This window comes from Heteronotia binoei, chromosome 4, assembly GCF_032191835.1.
Source record: "Heteronotia binoei isolate CCM8104 ecotype False Entrance Well chromosome 4, APGP_CSIRO_Hbin_v1, whole genome shotgun sequence".
Classification (NCBI taxonomy): Eukaryota; Metazoa; Chordata; class Lepidosauria; order Squamata; family Gekkonidae; genus Heteronotia; species Heteronotia binoei.
The window spans coordinates 39198445-39225778 of record NC_083226.1 but is presented as its reverse complement, the minus strand read 5'-3'; the positions used below and the strand labels follow the sequence as shown (position 1 = coordinate 39225778).

Sequence of the window (27334 nt, the reverse complement as noted above, 5' to 3'; positions counted from 1 at the left end):
CTTACAGCCAATCTCAGCTACAATCACCCAGCACTTATGCATCTTGGTTCTAAGTGGCCCCCACCCCAACCCACTCCCCTGTAAATAAGACCTGAGGAGACTGTTTCAATGTATCTGACAAATGAAAGCTTATACAGTGAATAAAACTTCACTGGTCTTAAAGGTGCCACTGAACTCAAATTTTGTTCTGCTACTTCAGACCAACAGTGCTACCCTACCTGAAATGTATAATCTGTTTAGGGGGAAAGTATGATTGAAAGTTTAAGTCATTTACATATAAAGAAATCATGAGAAAATTATTTTTATTGAAATACTTGTTTAAAAAAAATCTAAAGGTAATACAGAATGCACTTAAATTTTAAGGTCTGCTACTGAACTCAAATCTGGCACTTCTACTGCAGACCAACACAGCTATTCACATGAAAGCATCTACACGCTGCTAAATGCTTCTTCATTCTTGTCCACTGCTAGCATATGCCTTCCTACAATATTCACATCTTAACTCTCTTCTTTGAAGACTTCACTGCTAACTCAAACAAATACAAAACTAGCAGATCTTACACAAACATTTCCAACTATCCCAATTAAGTGAATGACACACTGTTCCGTGTGCTTGTTGAGGGGGGGGGGGGAGGGATCAGTTTGGTTTTGCTTTCGCTTGTAGTCTGAGAGATAAAGAATTTTAGCTTTGAGTATGATCTGCACGGCCAGTCAGGTGAATTCACATATGTCCTTATGGACTGTACCCCCCCCCCAACTCCCCTTACAACCCAATAAAACATTCTTGTACTCTCTCACAAGGCCTAGGGATACTGACCAGAAAAATATTAGTTACAGCTCTGAAACTGCCAAGCTTGCGTAATATTGTATTGGCTATGACATCCATTCATTGTTACTAGTTTAATGAAACAACCTTTAAGAAAAATTCTGCAAAAATATATAGTTCTGGAAAGTGTAAGCTTGTAAGAAAACTGAAAAAGCTTTAATATGCAAGCCAGATGCTATGGGTGGAAGGAGTGCAAATCTTAAAATTTTACAGGCTTGTTCTTGCTTGCAGAAGCTCCATTATAGCCCTGTAATCACTTGTTTTCCACTACTACTCAACAAATTTTAAAAACCTATATTAAACCTCTGATATTATTCAAATGAAAGAAATCTTGTTTTGTACTCCGTGAAATAAAACTACAAAGGATGAACAAGGTTGCATTCAAATGTAATAACAAACCATAGTTCGTCCTTATGCAAATAAGCTTTGGAAGTCCTCATAATTGTGAACTCCCCAACCCCTCACATGTTGGGAACTGAAGACTTCCTAGCCTGTCAGACCATACTTTGACATTTCAGTTTGAGTTAAGAATTAAGGTTTGTTACTTTCTAGTCTAGCGTACAATAAACTTTGGCTTACAGTTAGGTATGAACGCAATTTTGAGAAATCTTAACTCAATGATGAGACAAATGGCAAGGCAAGACATGATTCAGTTCTTTTGAGACAAACATTTATCTCATCTTATTTCTCTTAAAATCAGGGATTGGTTTCAATAAAAAGATGCACAGTGCTTATTCTTGAAACAGTTTGTAATTTAAGCAGACATATGACCTAAGGCCAAATGGTGGCTTGTACACAGTGTAAGAAGGCAAATAAGTGCCTATACTGTGTTGCAGTGGTTTTCTTCCCCAGCCCTGCTGGAAAGCATTCTGCTTGAATACAATTACCGCAGAACATTAATTTCACCTTTCTCTGTGAGTATATATATATATCTCAAAGTTTGCAAGCAACTCTTCTCTCCTGCCCAGAAATTCCAAGTGGAAAGCAGGCTTGCATGGTGTGTCGCTCTAAGGCAGGGAGCAGAGACAAAATGGGTACAATAACAGACTAACTTGATCAGGATGAACTCAAGATGGACACTTGTGCACATTTTTGATACTTTAGAAGCAAGTAAAAAAAGGTAAAGGTAGTCCCCTGTGCAAGCACCAGTCGTTTTCGACTCTGGGGTGACGTTGCTTTCACAATGTTTTCACAGCAGACTTTTTACAGGGTGGTTTGCCATTGCCTTCCCCAGTCATCTACACTTTCCCCCCAGCAAGCTGGGTACTTATTTTACTGATCTCTGAAGGATGGAAGGCTGAGTCAACTTTGGGCTGGCTACCTGAACCAGCTTCCACTGGGATCAAACCCAGGTCGTGAAGCAAGTAGGAGTCCTTTAAAATGATGTGAAATTTCTATTTTCCACTAGAAAGTTGGTATGGTACAGTATTCAAATCCTGGGTTTCAAATCCTCATCTGCCAGGAAATTTACCTCATACAGTTGTTGTGAAGCTAAAATACCACTTACAAAAAGGGAAGAATTCAAATGCAAATGTAGGCATGTTTTTAAAAAATCAATTAGGGTTAAAAAGACAAGCCAGTCTCCAAACGCGGAAACAAAATTGACAGGAAAAAGAAACCTTAACATCTAAGTATTGTGGGCGAGTTAGCCTTGTATAAGGAATGTGACTTCATGATGCCAAATTACCTAAATGAGTTAGCAACCAGCTTCACTGACAACAAAACCAACCATCCCATTCCACACTAGTTCAACGAGTTGATCAGCAATCTCCCTAGAAACAGAGCTGTTAGTTTAACAGAGAGCAGCTGTTTTAGTCTTGCTTGTTCACTAGCACACTTGGCATGAAGCTAGTTCCATTGTCTCATGTATCAATTATTGAAACTCCCAGCTAGATCAGTAACAAGATACTGTGGGCCTAACAAAAGGCACACAAGAGTGTAATTAAAGAGCCAGTGGAAAGAATGTTTATAATTGAAAGAAAGGCTTAAACATTTCTGTAAAAACTACTAGAAATAAAAAGATAAAGGTGGCAATATACTTGAAAAAATGTCTTACTGGAATTTCTAATACCTTAAGTTATTATTTGCATTCTCATTAAAATATTTACAGTTTTAAAATAGGAGTTAGCAGTTGTAAGGTTACAAAGACTTCAGAACCTTGCAAATACATTTTCATAGGCTGATCACATGCCTTCTCCATTTATCAAGTGCCTTCTCCCCTGCTGGAGAAAGCCAATATCATACTATATACACTTCCCCACACACTCACTGCTTGTGAGAAAGTTAGGAGGGGAGATGAAGTTTGGCAGCAAAAGTCATATTCATAAGTTTACTCCCTATTTTTCATAAATTGAAAATAAATATCTGCAACATAGGTAATGTTTCACCTTAGGAATTTATCAACAGAAAGACAGCTGATTATTTAAACCTTGCAGAAAGCTGAATGGGTAAAAATGAATGGACCGTAGTAGACAAGTCAAGCTTCTAAACTTTAAATCATTTTATTCATAAGGAAAATCTAAGATGCTTTTATGTAAGTAGTCTTATATCTTGTATCCTGTAGTCTCCATTGCACACATCTAACATTAAGCATTTGACTATACTTTTTTGGCTTCAAGTTACAAATTATACACAAAAACTCATCACCTTCTTAGATTAAAAACAACAAGAATCTGGATTGAAATCTCTGGGGAGTTCAGCAGCCTACAGTAAAGGGGAACTAGTGAATACTGTCCACCCTGTTACTCACAGAAGTGATTTACTCAGAAGGAAAATTACCTTCTCAGTAAATGCTCTGCCCTTAAGACTAATGTAAACAATTTATATGCTGCCAAACCTTATTACAAACTCATCTGCCTATAAGGAAATGCAAAGTAATGTACAACTTAATTAGCATAGGCACTGGCAATAATGATCGGCTTTAATGTATTATTTTTGTTGAACTAATAATTGCTCCATTTGTTCAATTTAACATATTTTGTTCAAAATAATATATTCTTTGTTACGAAACAGCTGAACCCACTGGCCTCAAATGATCACGGCTGTTGCCCTACGCAGACCTCCCATCTATGGGTTCACTCACCATGCAGGAAGGAGAGCATACACATTTTTGCAGGAAGTACCCACTCCCTCTGCATGATCAGAATGTTCAACATGAAAAAAAACCCTCAGATTTCCTTTCCCCTCCAGTATTGGTTTCCTAATTTGCTCACAGTTCAGTACATAATCATGGGCCTTGTGTGTTTCCACAAGGAATCATGTGTACCTATGCTGCTGTATATTGTAAACAGCCATTTGTTGTTTCAGCAAAGAGTTGTAGTTTACCCGGGATCCCGCTTGTTTTGTAATATGAATGATTTAACTGGTGAAAAGTCACTCTTAAGAAGAAACAGTTCTTGATTTAGTCACATTTCTTAACTTCACACCATATTATAATCAATGTTTTGACTGAGATGTATGTAGTGAGCATTCACAAGATTCAAAATCTCTAGAGCCAGTAAAGCAGTTTATTTGGAAAACAAGCAACTACCTTCTGTAACATTTATTTTTAGGTGGAGAGAGTTCTGTTATTGAGAGATGTTTCCCAAGGACTAGGACAAATGTTGCATGCTCCACTTTACCATTCTGTCACTTGTTTAGGCATTAGATCAACCTCTGTTTTAGCTGATCACATGCACTCAAGCCCCATGGTGACATCCCATCCATGCGTTCACTCAGCTCATGGAAAAGAAGAGCAGGTGAGAGTGTGCTAGCCCCACCCTACCTCCATGAAACTAAATTGTCTGCCCAGGATAAAAGTGCCCATGCTCATACCCTCTCCCCTTGTTCTCCAGGCATTCAGTTTTTCAAACTGAATGCCTGGAGAACAAGACATCATATTACATCTGAGCATTAATGAAAGATCTTAAAATATTTCATTAGGGTATTTAGTGAAATTCTGAAATATAAAGGACAGTTTAAGTGTGCAGGCAAGATTAATGGAAAATTTATGGCTGCTCCACAGATTAACGATGCTTTGGTAACTATGCTTGTCACTAACATGAAACTGCTAAAAGTTCACGGCAGGCATAACAAAGACTGTAGGATTCTATGGACAGAGAAACAATGGCTTTAGAACAGGGTTCTAGGAAACCTTAAGGTTTCCCTAGAAACTTCTTTAGGGCTTCCAGAGTGAGACTATCATTACCAGACAAGTTGCCCTGAAAAATTGTTTGTCAATTATTATTGATTTTACCCTGAAGTAAAAGCGTTCAATTCATGCAAGTGGGCCCCATCAGGTACTTTATATAAACTGAGTATCATGTTACCACATGCCCTTGGACAATTATCTATGCATTTAAGTTTCATGATAAGCATCCCAGGATTCTTTTTTGACAAGATATAAAGTTCTGAAATCACATGGTATCTGGCTAGAATGAAGGAGTGGTAAACACACAGAAAGACTTGAAAAGGATTTACACTGATTATCACAAGCGAAGATGCTTGTTAGTGCACTTTTCTAAGAGTATACATATACAAACTATATTGGTGCTCTTTTTCCAACTAACCTGAAGAAATGATATTGACTGGATATAGTCAAACTTACTAAGGCTCTAGAATGGAAATGAACACAAGCATCCCAAAGAAAGGTCAACAAGTATCAGCCCTGAATGCAAGCCTATTTGAGAGTGATGAAAATATCAGGGTATTTAAGACAGATTTACCTTACATCTTGGAATTAACCTGAAGATATGCAAACAAAGTTCTGATTAACGTATGTTGTTACTGGTAGACTCATGATGGTACAGTCCAGAACAAAAAAATCCCTACATAGCAAAAAAACAAAACAGTTAAGACACCTACTAGAATAGTTGTCAGGTTCATCTGAATAGCACTCCTTTCTATCACTCTCTGTACTACTGAAAGGACATGCTCCTCTGCAAGCATTCACTGAGCCAGCAGGAAAAGTAGGTAGGCAGGACAGGGAAACTATTTCTAGTGAACGGAGGGCAAGGTACTGCATTAGAACATCCTCGAGGAATTAGGGGAACTACAGAGATTCAAAATCTTGGTTTGCTAGGACATACAGCAGCTAAAGTGTTTGAGATAGGGACTTAAGAGGAAGAAAACAGAGAATGCATATCCCTTGCAAGCAACAACTAAACCCAAGCCTCTCCTCCATGAAAGTATTTTAAACTGTGAGAGGAACTGTGCCTTTGCTTGCTTGAACAGCTCCTATGGTACTGGACTGAAAAATTATGCATCTTAAAAGATAGGAAGAAACTTTGAGAAGTGTTTCCTTTGAGCTTAATATACCCCTTTAACCATGGCTGATAAGCACCAACATTTTTATTTCCAAATCACCATAGCTACAAAACACTGAGCAGTAAATGCATTGACCTGGTTAACAGTGTGACTACCAAATGTGTCATTACTATGTCAGAGGTGTCATGACATGCAGCTACAGTAGCTCCCAACTTACCAGTGAAGCTGCTACTGAAGTGAGGGGTTCTGTTTGTGATGTGCAGACGAGATGGTTTTGTCATGTTGAAGCCACAATTGGAGTGGCTCCACCTATTCCTCTCCCTTGAACAAGCTCCTGCTCTCTCTGTCACACCAGTTCCTCGCAGGATGGATAAAAACTCTGGATGGGCCAGTTCTGGCACCTGGGCCTTATGTTTGACACCTCATTCTATATGGTTCTATTACATTAAAGCCTAAGAAGTTTATCGGCTGAGCTGCTCTGATGTCATGACATTTTCTAACTAGTCAGGATGAAAATGTTGGCAAAACACAAAAGCTATCATTCCTCCCCTCCCAAAAAACACAATGTATGCTGCACAGCATGCCAACCATGCTCAAAAATAAAACAACAATTTATCAGGAAGCCAAGTCTTGAAATAATCAAGGGAGGGGATATCTCCAGAATCATCCTGGGGAGGATAGACAGGCATGTCCCTAACCCTATCTCCAACACTAATTGCTGCTACACCACAAAAGGACTGAACAGCACTGCTTAATCTCCCATTCTGAGCCCACTTCAGACACTACTTTAGAATGGCACTACTACCAGAACAAGGAGCTTTATATATGTTTAGCCACTTGGAAAACTACTTATGTGAAATGATTCCCTGTGTGATTTGAACATTTTCAGTCCACAAAGTAACACCTCCCTCACGTGCCTGGAATGTTTCAGATTGGTGAAATGCATCACAAATACTAGTTCATATTCATGTGACTGAGTGGCCTTACTGCTAGAACATGTAAAGCAAGCTAGAGTTTCTTTTTAAGTTTAATCAGATCTCATAAGGTTTCCAAACCCTTGTGCTCTTTTATACATTCTGTTGCTCTTCACCGTGCTATAAGGCAAGTGTCTCTGCATGTTCACCAGATTACCTTTGCTAAACCCTTGAGCAAGAAGTTTACAGCCTCTGTGGAACTGAACCCCTACTAGGCCTCAGCTATTAATCTTTTTCTTAAAGGGAAGTTACCTAGAAAATACAATGTTCAGAAAAGCAGAGGTTCTGAAGGAACTGCTCTTCCATTCTTAGCATTCCCTGGAAGATGTGGTTAAGAATATGGGGTGTGTTATTAGACCCAGATCTCTTACTGGAGAAACAGGTTGCTACAGTGACTAAAATGTGTTCTCAGCTGCACCTGCACCATCAATTATCATTTTGGACTAGACAACCTGGCTGCCCTGGTCCACATTATAATAGCTTTGAGACCTGACTATGGGAACACACTCTACTTGAATTTATACTCAAGGCCAAACAAAAACTACAATTACTTTAAAATGCAACACCTGCTTATAGCTGGAAAAGCCCACAGGGCTCACATTGCCTAAATTTGTGGCTTTTACCTTTTGCGTGTGTTTTGGGTTCAGTTCTGGTGCTGGTGCTCATCTTCAGAGCCCTTCATAATGAGAAACTCACATAACTGAAAGACTGCTTCACTCCGTATGAGTCCAAGTGCCAGCTCCAGTCATTACAGCAAGGGTTCCTTACTATTTCCCTCCTGAACTAAAGTGGGGACAACTGCAGTCTGTTCACTGTTTTTTTTCTTTCTCTCAAAGCCCCCATTTTATGTTATAGTCCCCCTGAAACATATGAAATAAGCATTTTCATTTCCGGTTTTCAAGAATGACTGCTTTTTAGTAGGACATTTGGAATTAAAGTAGTACACTAACATGAAACTTCAGCATTCTTCTTGTGAGCCTTGTTGATGATTTTGGTGTAATTTAAAAATGCATTTGGATCCTATGCCATTATGCATAGGATCCCAGACTACTGAGAAAAGGGCGTTATAAAAATGAAATCATTTCAGCAGAAGTACCATAAAATGTAAATAATTTCTTAGTAATTTCCTGACTCAGACATTTTAACTGCACAAGACCAAATTAAATTCCTGCCCTTTACAAACACTGAGAAAGACTAAGAGCCTTAAGAGTTCATGTTGTTCCTCATTACCAAATATAGTAGCTGACATGAGTGTCAACTATGTTGCCATACTCATTTCATTTTTGCTGTGCACCATTTTTAGTAAATACAGCCAATTAATATGCCTCAGGTCAGCTTTTACAAACATGCTTTTTCATAGATCTGTGCTCTCATCCTAGGGTTGCCAGCTCTGAGTTGTGAAATTCCTGGATATTTGGGGATGGAGCCTCAGGAATTTGGGGTTGGGGAGGAACCTCAGTGGGGTATGGTTCCATGGAGCCCACCCTGCAAAGCAGTCATTTTCTCCAGGAGAATGAATCTCCCTTGTCTGGAGATCTCCTGTGATTCCAGGGTATTTCCAGGTCTCACCTGGCAATTGGCAACCCTTTTCCGCAGTTCAGCCTAGGGCCTTCTTGATCATTAGGCTGATTTTACAGAATGACGTACCAGAGGAGGTCCAGAAGGCATCACTACTATCTCCTCCTAAAAACGTTTGCAATGCCATCTGATTTCAGAGGGCTTTTATTTGAGACAGCCTTTGAGGGATTTGCCCTGAGGGCATTAGTCTGCTTACAAAGTGTTAGATCATTCTATTGGATATCTTTATGTACTTTATGTGGATATCTTTATGTACTTGTGTGTGTGGGGGGGCCTGTTGGTATATTTTTAGCTACTATGAAATCTCAAAGAAAGGCAGGATATAAATATTTTAAGTAGGCAGAACCAGTTATCTCAGATAAAAAAATATTCGTTATCTTTTAAAGTTTCAGATTTCTGAAATGCAAATTATTTTACAAATTCTTAATAAAAAGGCCTTTTTCAGATATATACAATAGACCTTTACTTTACCCCTTCAAGCATTTAATGTTAACAGTGCTGCTTCTCCAGATTTTGTACTCCTATTGTCTCTTTCTCTGCATGCTCAGTGAACATCAATTATTTGTGCCAAAAGTTTAACTATTTACTTAAATGTGATGACAACAGCTGTTTAGCGTTCCAACAACGTACTTACAAGCAGAGTTATATTCTTCTAAGTCCACTGAAGTCAAATGAGGCTTAGAAAGGTGTAACTTTGGTTAGGATTACACTGTAAGTGACATAATCATTTCAGTGGAAGATCAAAGTACCCTGGTTATTTGCCAAGTCACACCCAACTACAAATTTCATTAAAAGCTCTAGATTTCAAAAACTCTCATACACTAATTAGCAATTGTTCAATGAGCCTCTTCAATGTAGTTATCCAACAGAGCAACATCTATCAAAAGCACAGCCTAAAAAGTACTCTGTATTGTTGCTGAGATATACATGGATAGAGAAGTGGTGGAGGTCTTCAGTAGCACTGGAGCTCAAAGACCACAGAATTGTTGCCACTTGGCCTTTAAAAGTCTGCACAGCATGAGAATGCAACATTTCAAATGTTAATTACTTTTAAGAGATGGATTCTCAGACACAACTACAAACTATAAAGACCTAAAAACTACCTGTATTTTGTGACTCTTTTAGAAGCTAAGTGGATCCAACATCTTGAACTTTCCTGGCCCCCTAGCCCATCATACACATCCCCATATTACTTGAAAAACTTCTTGAAGATTGAGGAACTCTTGAGAATACTTACAATTCACTTCATCAAGAGTAAGATTGAAGTAGCAAGATCACAAGAAAAAGATGATGTGTGTGAACATCAATGTGTTATCCAGAAATTGGAAAAAACAAGGGGAAGGGATTAACAAGTGCATATGAAAGGACAGAAAAAGATTCCTACCTTTAAACCGACTGCTATAAGATCTGTAACAACACTGTGTGAAAAAAATGGAGAAAATGGAGACGTTAGAAAAGTAGTTATTGCACAGGCAGTGGTAAATAAAGTTAAAAGAAGGGAAAAATCTAAAAAATGTAATGAATTATGGAATGTTTTTTGAAAAATAAAGGGACAGTTTAGTAACAATTAGAGAAAGTAGTTAGAACAGATAGGATAGCACTGATTCTTTAGATGTGTTCATCATGAAACATGAACAAAATTAGCTTTTTCATCAGGCTGCCACACACACAAAGCAAAATTCTGCTGATAAAAAAAACACAAAATGATCACAGATACAAATGAAATGTAAAAGTACCTCATTACTTTTGTGCTGTTTTTATGCTTTCTTATAAAAACTATTTCACATTATCATCCTTGAGGCTGAGAGTGGTCCAAGTAAAGTAAAGAGAATTGTCCTATTTCATTCATATTTCTTTCTGAAGCTGTGAACATCCTCTGTCCATATGCTAGACTGCCAATGTCACAGTTAATTTCTAGAGAGGAAAGCAGTCATCTTAAAGGCATGTGCAAAACAGATGGAGATGGTCTTTCATGAAGGATGTTCCCATGAATAAACAGGACAGGGCTAAATTTCTAAGCAAGCTGGGGTGCCAGGCTTTAAGGGCTATCTTTTCAGCAATCCACTCAACAGCTGAAACAACAGTATACAGGGAAGGATGAGGGCTAATGTTCTAATGTGGTCATCTACTACTGCAACGCTTGGTCATATGGGTTAGACCCATACTAGTGAACAGTACCCTTGTTTGTAATACATTATTAAAACTGAAAAACGCATTTATACTTTGGAGAAAGAAATTTGCTTCTATCTATATATGTGTGGAATGAATATATATAGACTTACAAATTCTTGCGCTAAATGTAATCTCCTGATATGGAGGAATAACGCAGGCCACTCGTATATCAAGTTGTGAAACAAGTTACATATGCAATAAAATGTCTTCAAGAGCCAACAGATTGGAGGGGTTGCCAAAGACTCAGGTGCCAAGTGGTCCAAGGCTGGCCCTGTGGACAGGACTGTAGTCTTTTCCAAGAAAGGACAAATATTCCTGAGCTCCTAAGCACAGTTACATTAACAAATGTCAACCAGAACATGTAACTAAATAACAACTACAGCTTAGATATCATTATGACTGAGAAAATTCATTTGCCTAAATAAGGAGAATTACCAATCAATTTAGATAACATATTTTTGTTATATATCAAGTTACTTCAGTGCGCAGATACCATAATCATCCCATCTATAGAAAACACTTTGCCTCAGTATGCAAGAATTCAAGAAGCCATTTACCTAAACTGCTGTTTCAAACCCATACTAAAGTTTACTTTGTCACATGTAACACTTGTTCACAATGCAATTTTCATATCATAATGCACAGCTTCACAGGGCAAAGAAACATCTTTTGCTAATGAGTAGAAACTGGGGGTTTTTTTAATCCACGAAAGTCAGCTTGGGAGATGGTGACAGAAGAGGAAAGAAGCCAAGACAGGAGAATAAAATTGCAGTATTCTGCAATTCAATTCCCAAATTGAATTTCAACTTTTATCACTACTGTGCCTAATATTATTTACCATCTTAAACAATACTTGTGAGTCCATGTGACTTTCAATAAGCAAAAAAGGCAAACAAGGATAAAGTGTAAGATCTGACTGCAAATGTCTGTGTACAATAAAAGAATGCCAAGTACTCATGGAAGTTCTCAGAGAAAGCTGCTGAGGAGACAATTGCTTCCATCAGAGAAATTGCCTTCAAATAGAGCCATTAAAAGGATACTACAATGAACTGCAGGTCTTCAAAATTGTTAAGCAACAAATTTACTTGGAGAGAAGCATCTAGTTCAAAGTCAGTAGTGCAGTACCAGATACGGCTCCGCAGCAAATCACATCTTTCTACTGCAATCTCTTTTGAAACATACAGAACACCTTGACATAAATAACAAAACTGGCATAAAGAAAATATTCTGATGGGGGATATCAGCAGTAAAAAAGTAAGTTAAAAAAAACCAATAAAATGAAGCATTTCAATTAATACAATACCACAGCAATTCATATTAGCATCAATAACACTGCCTATTAACCATGGAAACTTACATAACTGTTCTGATCACATAAAAATGATCAGGTGAAAGTGTAGATGTTGCATAGTGCAAAGCTATTACTGAAGGACAGACATCTGGAAGATCTCCCATGTAACTTCAAATGACAATAACACTTGTAAGTCACTGAGACACCACTGGCTACAAAGACTAATATTTATGAAAAGAACTGCCAGGAAAATGATCATAGACCTACTCAAACAAAGACATGGCCAAGGAAACAACACGCAGTGTCAATTCATCATATTCCTAACAGTCAAGAGACAGGAAAATCTATTTATGTTACCTTGAGTTCCTTGAAGGGTATCTTAAAAATGCAGCAAATTTGACTATGTGTTTAGAACTAGAACTCTAGACGCAGTTCATCTACTAAAAAGTTGTTTCTGACAAATTGCATAATTAGCTTTTATCTGTATAACTTGGTTCATACTAGCACATGAATATGTTTAGAAAAAGAGACATTTAAGGAATTTCAACCATCAATGTTTTGGCATTCATTGGTTGCATCTGATAACTACTTCACTTTTGAGAAAAATGTTTATTCCACATGGATATCTAGGCTAACTTGGGTGGGGGGAAGGAATCTGCCACCTTACTTTAGTACCACAATGAATACCAATAATTTTGCTAGTATTATGAGCATCTGGTACCTTGTCACAGTAATACCATTATGCAGCATGTAACATTGTACATACTCTTAAATGATTTACCCAGCTATGAATCTTAATAGAAACTTTTATCTGTTTGTGCAAAAGAATGTCTCACTACAACTGGTTCCACGATGCTATTCACCTTTTAAAAGACTGAACTCTTCTTGTCTAATAAATATAAAATCTATCATGCATATCTTTTGTCTCTTACAGCCAATTCCTTAATATAGTCACTTGGGAGGAAAAAAAGCTTACAGTTCATACAGTTCTTCAATATATTTGGAGCTATCAGTATGGACATATTTGCCATAGGTGAATGTGGGAAGAAAGGTATTGTCTACTTGAGAATATTAACTGCTGCCTCAGAACACTTAGGTTTCCCCAGTTTGAGTGATTTTAAAAAAATGTTTTGTTGACTATTTTTATTTTCTATTCTAGTTGCACTATTCAAGATGTGGACATTAAACTTGCAGTTAGGAGTCAGAGCTGTAAATCACACAGGCCCATCATGGGGGAAGGGGAACTATAAACAGAATGTTGCTAGGGAAGCCTCTTGGCATGCCAGGTATGACTGTTTGTTATCTTTCTCTCTGCTGGAGAGCAGCTGACTTACAGCTGGTGAGACAAACAGAATATTCTTTTTTGGAGTCTCATTTAAGATGAGAACTGATATCACCATCAGTATAAAATCGCGTATTTGTTAGTAATTTTTGTTTGTTTTTCTGGTAAATAGCCAGCCACAACCGTATCGTTCAGTTCATCTTGGTGATCTTCAAATCAGTGAAAGAAAGCTTAAGTAGTCACCATTCTATAATTAAACACAGATTTATTTAAGTATCATTTGTTGTCTTAAACTGACCCCCCCTCCCCCCCCCCCCCAAAAAAAACCCCAGCTTAGAAACCACTGTGTGTAGAGGACAGAATGCTGGCTCAGCATTCTATCTCCTATACAACACCAATTTGGGAAAGGGGGAAGAGATAAATTCAAGCATCTGCCATAAACCTCATTCTACAGCCTTGCAGAACTCACTGTCTCAGACTACCCAACCACACAGAGCTGTAAAAAGGAAAAACAGTAAATACTGGAAAAGAATTCTGTTCAGTAATGACTAATTGTTTGGGAATGGGCATTTCTGTACAACTACTTCAGCTAGGAATACATTCTAATTATTCAAAATATTTAAAATGTACACATTTCTGCCAGTCCATTGTAATTTAACTGAAAACACTGCCATTACTGGAGGAGGGAGAGGACATCACAATCATTTTACATAGAGCTATCCCAATTTGAACTTATTTTATCAAGTCCGTTTTATAGCATGGGAAAAACTTTTATTTTGATATCCAGTTTTATTGTAACAATTTTAAACATTAAGAAGGTATGGGCCTTGGGGCTTCAAGTGCTTGAAAATTTAGTGATGAAAATAATTTAGTCAAGCTTAATGTTTTAATAAGAGTCCTGTGGGGCAGAGTGGTAAAGCTGCAGTACTGCAATCCTAACCTCTGCTCACGACCTGAGTTCGATCCTGGCAGAAGCTGGGTTCAGGTTGCCAGCTTGAGGTTGACTCAGCCTTCCTTCCTTCTGAGGTCGGTAAAATGGGTACCCAGCTTGCTGGGGGAAAGTGCAGATGACTGGGGAAGGCAATGGCAAACCATCTCGTAAAAAAAAGTCTGCTGTGAAAACGTTGTGAAAGCAACATCACCTCAGAGTTGGAAATGACTGGTACTTGCACCTTTACTTTTTTAATGTTTTAATTAGCAGGTTTAATCAGTCAGTGGGGGCCAATATTAAACTATAAGGCTGTAAGTAGGTCCGGGAGGGCAGCTGTGTTGGTCTGAAGCAACAGAACAAAGCTGGAGTCCAGTAGCATCTTTAAGACCAACGAAGTTTTATTGAGAATGTAAGCTTTCATGTGCTCAAAGCATACTTTGTTGGTCTTAAAGGTGTGACTGGAGTCCAATATGGGGGGGGGGATAAACTGTTGGGGGGATAAATGAGGAGGATCCTACTGCCTTGTTGGTAGCAAGTTAGCAGCAGCTCAAGTCCATCTTAGTGGCTATTTTCCTCCTCTTCTTGTAAACCTGGGCAGGGCCAGAGACATGCGAGTCCTGGGTTTTTTTGTCCCTGGCTGCAAGCCACAGAGAGTAATACACAGCTATGGCAGATCTGGACAAACCAGATGTTTTTTAACGTATTTTGCAGTTTGGTACTCTTCTTCCTTTAAGCTACCCTGGGGAAGAAAGGAGCCTCAAAATGCCCAAATAAATATTTCTATAATTTAATATTTAAGGTGGCTACTCCACAAGTCAGGATACAAACTTTGCAGATTTACTAGGTTTTTAGTCCTCAAATCACCTTTTCTGAGGCTTTAGCAATGTAAAAATGTTTGATCAATTAGCTAAGCAGCAGATCTAGTGGAAACTCTTTATCCAACTGATAGCCACTTGTAGTAAACCATCAATACAAGAAACTATCAATAAAAAACCCCATAACCTACATCAGATGTCTTCTGAATTTTATTACAAAGGACTTTAATTACATTCATCTCCAGAAGACTCTGGGTATAGATCTTATGCTAGCTGATGTAACTACCTCTGACCAATATTGTTTAACCCAGCCAACTGACATATACCACATTTTCCCTCAAATATATTTTGCAATAGTCCCTTCAATCATTCAGGCAAAGCAGAATGAAATGCAGTTGTTGCACAGTATGCAAATACTCAGAACATATTAAAACTAGCCCTTAACACTGTATTCATGCATTCTACTCAATTATCATTGTACACATGAAGCTGCCGTCTACTGAATCAGATCATTGATCCATCAAGGTCAATATTGTCAACTCAGATGGGTGGAAGCTCTCCAGAGTGTCAAGTAGAGGCCTTTTACATCAGCCTACAGCCTTGGTCCTTTTAGCCTGGTACAATTATAGTACAGAATATAAATCAAGGCCTTTATTAACTACTGTAAGATCTATATCCAAAAGAAATATACAGATATTTAAGCTAAAGAAGTAACCACACTGTGCATTGATAAGTACATCTACATCTTTGGAAACAATGTATGTATTAATTACATATTTCTCATCTTATCTCAAAGGTGCTCAGTGTAGCATACATTGTCCTCATCTTCTCCATTTATTCTCCCAACAAACACATGAAGTAGTTGAACCAGAAAGATTAAATGGCCCAAAGTCACCCAGTGAGCTTCACAGCAGGGGGAATTTGAACCTACGTCTGCCAAGCCCCATACTGAAACACTAACCATTGTACCTCACCGTCCCCTTTACATAAGGTTAATTCATTCCACCATAATGACTATTACTCCCATTTTATATATATCAGCTAAACAAAATCAGGTACTTTTTAAGACATACCAACTTTGTACCTAAAAGAGTATTTGAATGTTATCTTCCAAGTCCAATTCCTGCATAGTAACTGTGAGAACGACCATTGGGTACTTACCATGAGGGGTCCTTCTCCTCTGAGGATAGTAGGACACCTTGTGGGTGATTCCCAACCCATCAGTAGGGAGGCATGACTAAATTTTCAACTTCCTGTTTCTGTTGGGAGCCACTCTCAACTCAGTTCGGCAACTTCTGCAAGCAGTAGAAACCTTCCTTCTAACTCAAAAAATATAACTGATATAACCATTAGAATAAGGCAACGAAAACAGGACAGAAACAGATAACATAGCTGAAAAAACAGGGTAACAGGAGTATTTACACTTTCTTGAGAACCTATAACTTGAGTTTTAATCTGCTTCTGCTTCATATAAATATTTTTAGATATGTAATGCATGTCAATGGCAAGAATTAAAGGGTAGGGCCAAGGTGTCCTACTATCCTCAGAGGAGAAGGACCCCTCATGGTAAATACCCAATGGTCATTCTCCCTCTGAGGCGTAGGACACCTTGTGGGACATCTTAAAAGTAGTGTCCCTAGATAGTGGGAAGGATCTCACCATTGGCATCCCTCAGAATATGTTGCAGCACTTTTCTTCCAAATGTGGCATCAGCAGAATCATATGCATTAATTTTGTAATGCCTGATAAAGATTGAGATTGATGACCACGTAGTCGCTCTGCAAATTTCCTCTACAGATGCGCTGTTAGATAAGGCTGCATTTGTTGCTGCGCTTCTCACCGAGTGAGCTGTCAAACCTTGTGGCAGCAGAGGTTTTTGAGCTTTATAGGCCTCAGTAATACATAACCATAGTGATTTGCTAATGGCAGCATTAGACATTCTTTTGCCTGTGTGTGGTGGAGATATTTATGAACAGAGAATATGTTTTGCGGCAGCCCTTGGTTCTCTCAATAAAGCATCTTAAGAGTCCGTCTGATGTCCAGTTTATGCCACAACTTCTTCTTGGGATGTACCGGATGTGGACAAAATGAAAGTAAGTAGATCCCTTGAGCCCTATGAAATCTAGAGTCCACTTTTGGTCTAAATGTGGGATCCGTTCTGAGGACCACCTGTTACACCTCAACTAACTTTTTATTGGGAAATATTAATATTTCTTAGCTCAAAATGGCGAATCTACAAGAGGTGAGGTGAGCCAGGATCTCTGTCTATGTTTACGGAGATAGACCACTGAAAATCCTTTGGTTAATAATGGATTTTATTATAGGTATAGGTTTTCAAATAGTTACATCCCAATCAAACAATTTCAAGCATACAAGAGGAATACAGTGGTTAGCTGAATAAGTATGGATGGGGGGGGTGGGTTATACAATACCTAGATCTTGCAGGGTAGGCTCAGTCAAAGAAAACACAAGGCCTCTGGAAGGAGATTTCTCTTGAGAAGAAGCGGGGGTGAGGGTAGGAAGGGATGGAGGGAGGAGATGATGGAGGAATTCCCTTTTCTTCCTTTTTTTTCTCCCAACTTCTCTCCTCTCTAATCCTGACAGGTGGGATTGCCTATTTTCTAGGGTAAATTACGTCACATCAAGCAATTCAACTCCCCAATGAGGAAGCAGAGTGTTACACCAATGGAAAATCAGAGTGTCATTTGTGGAATATCCAATCAGAGATCATTGTGTTATAAATCCATACCCCAATGGAGGAATTTTAATTACACTGGCCAAATGACTTTTTATGGCCCTGTTTTTCCAAACTGATTCCTTTGAAGCTCCCCAAAAGTGATAGATTTCTTCCTTAATGTCGAACATGGATAGGCATCCATCAAGTGTCCAGGAGACTGGTTGACTTTGATAGCCTTAGCAGTAATTAAAGAAAAATAGAAACTTTGTTCCCTATCAGAAATGTGAGACCAGTTTACAGGTATACCACACATTCACAACAAGATGGCCACTTAACCTTTAGCCTCTGTGTTTCTGTTGTCTTGCCCTGAAGAATAACAGAACACATATATACAAGCCATTTTTTTTTAAGTTTTGATAGCAGGACTTAAAAGGTTGCCAAAAGAAGTGAAGGAACTTTTACAGCTCTGCCCACCATTTGTCCCTCTCTGGGCCTGGAATTCTTCATTTGCAGGAGCAGAAAGATGGATGCTTCTTAGCCGTTCAGTATTTGGCCACTATGTCTGTCCAGCCTGTGAACCAGACTTGACATCATTCCAGCCTGCCTGAGGCCTAGAAGGAACTGGATTTTTCTCCCTTATGCGCAAGAAAGACCATTCTAATTCAAATGGGCATTGCTGTGTCATATTAATATTCTAGGGTTACATTGCAATATCACATTCCAGGGGTTCATGGCTTGGGAATCAGTGCAGGGGTGTCTTTCCGGATATCACACCTTGTCCATGTGGAAGATACATAAATCCTTGTGGACTGAAAGCGCCCCCAATTCAGATACTCTTCTGGCAGAAGTTATATCCACCAGAAATATAACCTTCATTCTAAGGAATGACAAGGAAATCTCTTTTATAGGCTCAAAAAGTGATGTTAATGCAGTGAGCACTGTGTTTAATTTCCAAGTAGGGAATCTGTGCAACTGGGGAGGGTGAGAAAGAGTGGCACCTCTCAAAAACCTTGTGATATGAGGATGTCTATTCAGCGCATTTTTGCCATCTAAATTTAATACAGAAGTGCTGCCACTTGACGACAAAGTGTGGCTGCTTTGAGCCCTGAATCCAAGCCATCCTAAAGAAATTGTAGAATTTCTTTCACCCTAGGTTTCAAAAGGTTGATCTTTTTCCTTCTGCCCCAGCAGATAGAACGCTTTCCAGGTCACATTATATATACGGACCGTAGAAGGTCTCCGAGAAGCTAACACTGTTCGTGTCACCTGATCCGAGCATCCCAGATTTAGTAACTTTGACCTCTCAATTTCCACACGGTCAAATGAAACCACTCTGGGCACGGATGACTTATTGGCCCTTGATACAGCATATCTTCTGATACTGGCAAAGTTAGCAGAAGATCTGTTGATAACTCTTGAAGATCCACAAGCCAGCGACGTCTTGGCCAGTATGGAACTACCACTATTATCTCGACTTGAAGTAGTCTGATTCTCCTTATCAGCCTTGGTAAGAGTGGAATTGGTAGAAAAGCAAATAGTAAGGTCTGCAGCCACTTGGCTGTTATGCATCTGTGGCCTCCGCTTTCGGATGAAAAAAGCATGTGAAGAAGCGCTTCAGTTTGTTGTTGTACGGGGATGCAAACAGATCCACTTCTGGTTGGCTGAAGTGATCCACTATCATCTGGACTACGCTGTGCTTCAATGCCCATTCCCCCTGACATATTTGCTGATGACTGAGCCAATCTGCTTGAATATTGGTAGAGCCCTTCACATGTTCCGCTCTTATCCAAGCTATGTGAAATTGTGCCCAAATTAACAGACGAGTCGCTTCCTTGAGAAGAGTGGACTTGGATCCTCTTTGTTTATGTATGCTTTCACAGAAACATTGTCTGTTCTGACTAATACATGGCAGTTGTCGATCCTTGCAGCAAAATGGATCGACGTTAGTCTGATTGCCCTCAGTTCCAAAATATTGATCAGAAGCTTGGACTCCTCCTAGTTCCAGGAACCCTGGACTGGAACGCTGAAGCATGTGGCTCCCCAGCCTGATAGACTGGCATCCGTATATATTTGAATCCATTCTCCGATCTAAAACTGTTTTCCCTGAGTCAGGTTGAAAGTCTTTGTCCACCAGCATAGGTTCATCTTTAGTTTCAGTGGAACCGTCAATGAACAGTCCATCTTATTTGAGATGTGGTATTGGCAGGGTTGTAAGAAGTTCTGGAGTGGTCTGGAATAGAACCTGACCCATTAAGTCTTGTAGCCCTGCTAACAACATTAGAGATGAGTTCTTGCTCTGAATTACTGCTGCGGTCGCTTCCCTTATCTTTTGCGCCTTGTGAAGTCGTAGAACTAGGCAATTCTGTAATGTGTCTATTATAACTCCCAGGTGTCCTAGGCAATGCGTTGGCTCCACTGAACTCTTGTGAATGTTGATTTTGAATCCATGGCTCTGCAGAATCTGGATGGTCTTGTTGGTGTCCACCCTTGGAGTCGATGATAGGCCAAACAGTAGTGCTCTGAACTGCATATGATGGTTGAGATAGCAAAATCAAAGGAACCTTCTGTGACCCACAAAGATTGGTATATGTAGGTACGCCTCCGTGAGATCTATTGAAGTTAATAGTTTTCATGGTTGTAGGGCTTCTGTTACTGAATGCAGTATTTCCATTCGAAACTTTTTTGACAGGATGAATGTATTCAGATATTTTAGATCTAACACTGCTCTCCAGTCGCCTGATCTTTTTGGCGCTGTGAAAAATACTGAATAAACTCCTTTCTTCTGTTCTTCTGGAGGAACGGGTTCTATTGCCCTTATTTCTAAAAGATGTTGAATTGCTTGAATTGTGCAATCTCTTTTTACTGGATTTGTATGACTTGGTGAGCAGACAAAGTGGTTGTGTGGTATTTGACTGAATTCTATTTTGTAACCGTCAGAGACTATTTCTTTGCACCAAGTGTCCATTGTTGAATTCTGCCACTGATGTTGAAAACGGAAGAGGCGCGCTCCGACTGGAATTATATCGTAGTCATGCTTTGTTTGGTTTGTTGTCTGTCCGATCTTTCTGTCTGTTTGCCTCCAAACTTTTTGAATCTGTTAGAAGTGTTACAATGAAAGCACTGTTTACTGGAACTCCAGGCTCCTCTTCTATTGTCTTGTCTAAACTGGGCTAATGTGTGTTGCACATGAAAGGAAGATTTAAACCCATCTGTTGCCTTGACAATGGAGAAACTTGGGCGTAGTCTTGTTGTCTTTAGTATCTACTAGTATTTTATCTAAGTCTTGGCTAAAGAGGTACCCTCCATGAAACAGGTAAGACATCACAATATTTTTAGAATGTGTGTTTGCCAACCATGCTCTCAACCAAACAGAATGGCTGCCGCTGATGAAGCCATAACTCTGGTAGCAAAGATCATGGAGTCCAGGGAGGAGTCTGCCAGGAAGGATACAGCCTTTAAGATCCAATTGGTCCCTTCCACCATGCGATGGTCTTCCTCTGGGTTCCTTGAGTTAATTTTCCTCATCCATACAATTGAAGCTCTTGCCACCATGGACCCTATTGCTGATGCCTTAAGCACCATAGCAGAAGCTTCATGTACCCTTCGTAAGGCAAACTCTACCTTGTCAATACAATCTTTTAGTGTGCCTTGACTGTCTTCCGACACCAGACCGTATCTCTGAAGAGCTGCAATTGGAGCACCAACTAAAGGAATCTGCAAGAAATTGTTAGTAAAGAAATATAACTGGTGGAGCTTTTTTAGAAATCCTGGGTACTGTTTATTAGCAAATGGTTTTCTCCATTCTGCTCTGATCCACCTTTCAAAATACTTTGGAAATGGAAAAGCCTTGGCGTAGAATGCCCTTTGTGGAAAAAATTTCATACCCCCTTCCTTATGTTTTATTTTTGATTTTCCAGCTTCCTCCTCCTCAACCTCAACATCAGGATCAACGTGAAGATCTAATGCTGTGAGGGTTCTAAATGAGTAGATAATGATAGTCCTCTATTTTAAAGAATCGCTGGGCAGACTCTGGGACCTCAATATTTAAATCTTCCTCATCTGAGAGGAATTCCCCTTCTTTTTTTTCACTGGTTCTATCAGACTGGTCATCTCCTCTAGAGGGAGAAGAATCGCTTTCTCTATTTGGAGAGGAAACCTGTTTTTGTGCTGCCTTGGTAGGCCACTTACCCGTCCCTTTTGGTCTTCTATTAGGGGAGGGTGATGATGATGAATGGAAGTGAGATCTGCATCTCTTTGTATTGCGATGCTTACAAAAGGCCTGCATTTCCTCTCTCATTTGACCTCTAAGTACAGAGAAGAAATCGCTAGGGAGCAGCACAGGAACCAAATACTCTTGAGCAGTACCTGGAGTAGCCTCTAGTTGGTCTACTCAAGAGTAATGTGTAAAGGCTGCACTAGACTCTGCCATGGATCGGGGCCCTGAAATTAGCGCTCTACCGCCCATTAAACAGCCTGCTCACATGCCTCACCATCTCCACCGGACTGGGAAGGATCTGGATGGCCCGAGACCTGGGGCATGTTTCTCTTTGCGGCCTGTTTTGCTGGGGCATGTTTCTCTTTGCAGCCCGTTTTGGCGCACTTTTCTGCGGCGCCGTGTGAATGTGGCAACTATGGGGAGATCTGCACAAGCCTCTCTTGGGTCTTGTCGGCTCCACTAACCCTCTGTTCGCTCAAAGGCTCACACTCCCTGCAGGAGAGGAAGCTGTCATCCTCGGAGTGCCTCGTTCATAGGAGCCCACGACGATCTCAAGGTCTGTTAGAAGTAAGTACTGGGCACAAAATGGCAGTTGGGACACCCAAAGGTGACTCCCGGCCAGGGAAAGGAAATACTGAAAGTTTGTCAGAGGAAAAGATAAAAGGGAGGATTAGACAATAGAACAGTATGATAAGTAGATAGGTAGCAAAGGATCAAGAAATTGAGCAAAAGTATCTAGATGAAGAGAATAATAGTAGCAGACGATCCTATATTCAATGCTCTCCCTACAGTGGCAGGAAAAGAACTGAGTTGAGGGTGACTTCCAACGGAAACAGGAAGTTGAAAACTTAGTCCTGCCTCCCTACTGATGGGTTGAGAATAACCCACAAGGTGTCCTACGCCTCAGAGGGAAAATATGTAACATTCCAAACAGATATAATCCCCCCAGACCAGACATTTGTCTTAAGAATCTCTGCTTCTCCTGCCTCAAATAAGTCATCTGTCCAACACAATTGCAGAAAAACTGCCTGAAATGCATAGAAAGAATTAAGGCCGAAAACAGATGCAAGTCTAATTATATTGGGTTTTGTATGGGGGAGTATTAGGGCTCAGCAATATCACATCACCAAAACTGGCAAGCAGAAATTCCATCTTATGCAAAATACAAAGTATTTTCTTGAAAATTATACACAATACAAAATCTGCAGAATACCTATTGTCATAGCTGAATTACACTCGGTACAGAGCTATATTTACTTTTGAATTAAAATGGAAGTTTCACTAAAAGATACTTGCTTTGCCTTGGTATAACTGAACAGTTTGTAACACCAATCAATGTGGTTTAATAGAGGTTGAACGGTTAAGCTGCATTTCTAGACTTCTTGCTTGATTTCATGCAGAGAATTGTGTAACTATCACATCAGAAGTCAAACATTTAATTATCATTGCTTTTGTTTGAAGGTTTTACTTGCTTATCTTTCTGAAGCAAGTAAATGTGATTAGTGACCCAGCCTAACCAGTCTAGGTTACCCATAAAAATTCTATCCACTGTGACCTGCAGGATCCTAAGTGACTCAGAAGTACACTGAAAAGCACTGCTCATATCAACACATATCTTAGTTCAAAATCTTGTTTTCAGAAAGCCCTTTCCACTGATGCACCAAACAAAATTAAATATACTATTCTTATTCTATCATATTACATTTCTTTTGAAAACACCACAACCAATGAAACCTGAGTTTAAGTTTCTTAAACTGAAAGAAAAATGCCAGCTTTCAGTTTAGTTACCACTTTTAAAGATATGCTTGCCTGACTCTTTTTCTCGTTTCTTTCCTCGCTACACTGAATGATTTCTGAAATCACCTTGTGATAGTAAGACACAAAACTAACGAGGCAATTAAGCTGGTTATACCAACTTATTTGGTGAAACAGAATGCAGGCTTATGGATTTCAAAGGTCTTCAAGTGCCAGGAAAAAAAAATCTTTCTATTCTTGCCGCTTCTTCATATAACACTGAACTGATTGTTTCAAAAGATGCTACCCATCCTGCAATCTTTACAGCCACACTATCTGATACATCACTTGACCAAGAAACCTGAACTTTAACACATATTGTCATGTTTTTGCATCACTTTTTGTCCTTTTTTTAGCATGAACCGTGCAAGATTCTGCATGCAATTTAACCTTTAACACTAAACACTTTACAAAAATATAATTCTTTACTCATTAAGCCTAGCGACCTCACACACAATGCACATGCTTGGATCATGCAAAGGGCTTAAGGGTCAAATTAGATTATCTCATTTTGTCTTTAAAAACTGAATTATGGCTGCATGCACCACTAATTTGGCTCAGAATGTGGGAGAGAGGGGCTTTCTATCCCTCCACTCTGGCATGGTTTTAACCAGCAGAAATAACAGACTCTATTCATGCCATTATTAGCTTTAAAAGAAAATAACATTTGCACAAGTATGAGCGTGCCCAGACACAGAAAATTGCTGATGTTCTGTTATGGGACCCCACCTCATCTGAAATATAGTAGCGAATACTCACAGAACAGCCTTCGTTCTCAGATGCTACCATTAACTGATGAGCACTACTTTGGCAGGCTTTCCAACTTACCTATTCCAAAATACTCTTGAAAGGACAGTATTGTTGGTGTACTTAAGATTTTGAGATGATTAGTTTTTCGTCTTTTTTATATAGTATCTTTGTGTTTCTATTGGTGGCTAGGGTCTTAGATACTCCAAGAAAAGAGAAGTGGTATATCAACAGTATATTGACAAACTAACACAAAGGCAAGGCATTTTTTCTGAGACTCTTTGGAGTAGTTTGGCTTTTTAAAGACAAATATACAATCTCCATCCTGCCCGGTTTGATCTTAAGTTACATTCCAGTTTGAGGACAATTTGCTTAGTAATAAACATAGAGAAATCAGGCATCATATCTTTGCATCACCAAACAATTTCAACTCTTCACCTAAGTTCCAAGCAAGCAATAAGGTGCAAAGAATTTATGATAAAGTTTTTACTTAGCATTCTTAATATTAATTTAGTGGGTTACTGCCTATTAGTATAAAACAACTGTCATATCTCTGTAATTCTAGTCATAGGAATCATCTGAAAAGTTTATATAAGTTACTTATTATACATCAAATAAGTCCGAAAAACCAGTACATAAAAACTCCAATTTATGAATAGACATAGGATGGTATTAAAAAGGCACACAGGAGGCACTGAAACATTTCGTCAGATGATAAACACCTGAGCCAAAATTGCTGATGGAAACACAGAGTTCAGTTTCATGGCCATGAGAGGGCAGAGTTCTAATTAGTTAATGGACTTCATCAGTATCAAGTAAAGATTACAGCTGTAAGCTTCTCCAGTTGTTCCTTATGAAAGCACTATACCAGGCATACAGTCACCGCTATCTTAAGGGTTAAAAAACCCTTTTAGTTCTTAACCTTCATTTTTAAGCACTTAATTCTTGCACACATCTGCAACCTTTAACTCAAGGCGGCGCTCTTTCTTTCCTGGTTCTCCAAATACCAAGAGGAACAGAAGCACAGTGCGCTGAAACAACTGCCCCTTTCTGTGGCTGTCTCTCATCCTTGATGTCACTATCTCCAACCCGCAACAAGGAAGAACTCCAGTTGCTTCCGCTACTGCAAAGTTTATTTCTCACTCCCTAGAACCAGCTTGTTTCATCTAAGTCATAAATGCAATTCCTTCTCTCCACCCCCACTAATGCGCACTTCATTTGCCAGCAGATCAAAATGGAATCAGGAAAAAAACGAACCATGTTTTCATTCAGTCCCACCCACCCCCACCCCCCTTCAATCCGGGAGCAGCACCAAAACTCCTTGCTAAAAGACACTCGCGCCTATATCAACAGGCCACAGCAACAAATCCCACTATCGAGTTTTCCTCGAGACAGTCTCGCTCTTTTATTATCACACATACACCCCACCAAAAAGAAAAAAAAGACGGAGAGAAAGCAGAGAAGGAAGGAAGAGAAATCTGTTGCTCTTTCGAGAATACTTTTTGTTTCAGGGTGTTTTTCTTTTTAAAGACAGGAAGGTGTGGGGGGGGGGGCTAGAAGAGAAGAAAAGATCTCCCAATAACAGCATGGCGCGACTTTGCTCCAAGTGCAATAAACCCAGCAATTAGTTTAAGGCAGACAGGGCCAGCTATACCTGAGGGAAAAGTTAAAAGAGTTTCTTCCCTCCCCGTATCCCCCCCTCCCACCCCGCTCCAGGTTCAGGAGACAGGGAGGGAGAACAAGGAAGGAGGGGGAGGTTGTTTTCTTCATCTTCACCTCCCCTGGAAGCAGCTCTGGCTACAAACTCCTCATGACCCCTCTTCCTTTTTTCCCAAGGAAGGGAGAGAGAAGAGATATGGGGTGGGGGAAGAGAAAATAAATGCTCTGGGGTCATGGATGGGGGGGCGGGGAGGGGGGATTTCGCTGGCAGAGAAGTCAAGCTCTCTTAACTCGTCGTCCCCTCCATACTAACCCTTCCTTCCCCTCCTCCCACATCCCTGCCCCAGCTACTTTGGTGCCCTCCTCCCACTTCTCTACCTGCGCTAGTCGCACCTTACCCCCCCCCGACACAGAGCACCTCACTTCCCAGCTCTCCCTCGCAAGCCCCACTTCTTTCACTCCAAATACGTCTCTCCCCCCCCCCGCCGCCCTTACCTCCGTTCTCCTCCCCCACCCCGGATATGGTGTAGATACAATGCAAGAGAAGCCGCCGGCCAAGCGCAGGGTGGCCCCGTGAGGTGGGAAGAAGGCGGGGGGGGGTCCTCCTTCTTCAACAGGCGGGTGGAGTCCGCCCGTTCCCAAGCGACAGGGCGAGGCAGGTACTTACCCATCCATGGCACAGACAGGAGGAAGGAAGCGGCGAGGGACGGGACGCCGAAAAGGGGAGGGAAGGGAAAAGGAGCGAAGCGGCCGCCTCACTGTAGGAAAACGAGAAAGGATGGGCGGAGGAGGGGGCGGGTCTGCCGGCCGCACGCATGCGTGGTAGTTGCGCTCTGCCTGCCCCGCCTCCTGTCTTTACCAGGCTTTCGGGACACACCCAAGCGTCAGCTGGGGGAGAGGGAAGGGCGGGGGTGGGGGAGTCGAGGCCAGGCGGTTACGCGAGGTGCGCGTGCGCGCTTACCGGCTTCGTTTTGAACCGCCAACTGCCGTTTGCTTCGTGGAAGGCGCGCGCTCACGAGACTGAAGTGGTTGGGCGCGCGATGGCGTCAGCAACAACAACAAGGGCGCTTTGCTGCTGCTCGTGCTCCTCGTGGGCGGGGTGCGTCGCTTGCTCTCTCAGAGCCGCCT

The 27334-nt window shown here is 40.3% G+C and overlaps 1 protein-coding gene across 4 annotated transcripts in view; it reads right to left on the bottom strand.

The window, feature by feature from the left end:
• PTBP3 (polypyrimidine tract binding protein 3) overlaps window positions 1-27041 on the bottom strand; it is a 65431-nt gene extending 38390 nt beyond the window's left edge. For 2 of the 4 annotated variants that reach the window (XM_060237140.1, XM_060237141.1), the window contains exon 1: window positions 26874-27041. In XM_060237140.1, the coding sequence (XP_060093123.1) occupies window positions 26874-27023 (150 nt within the window). In that variant the 5' untranslated portion in view covers window positions 27024-27041. Of the gene's footprint in view, window positions 1-10006; window positions 10041-26873 lie in introns of all 4 variants that reach the window. The other 2 variants (XM_060237142.1, XM_060237143.1) reach the window with 2 other exon arrangements.
• Between the last annotated feature and the right edge of the window lie 293 nt (window positions 27042-27334).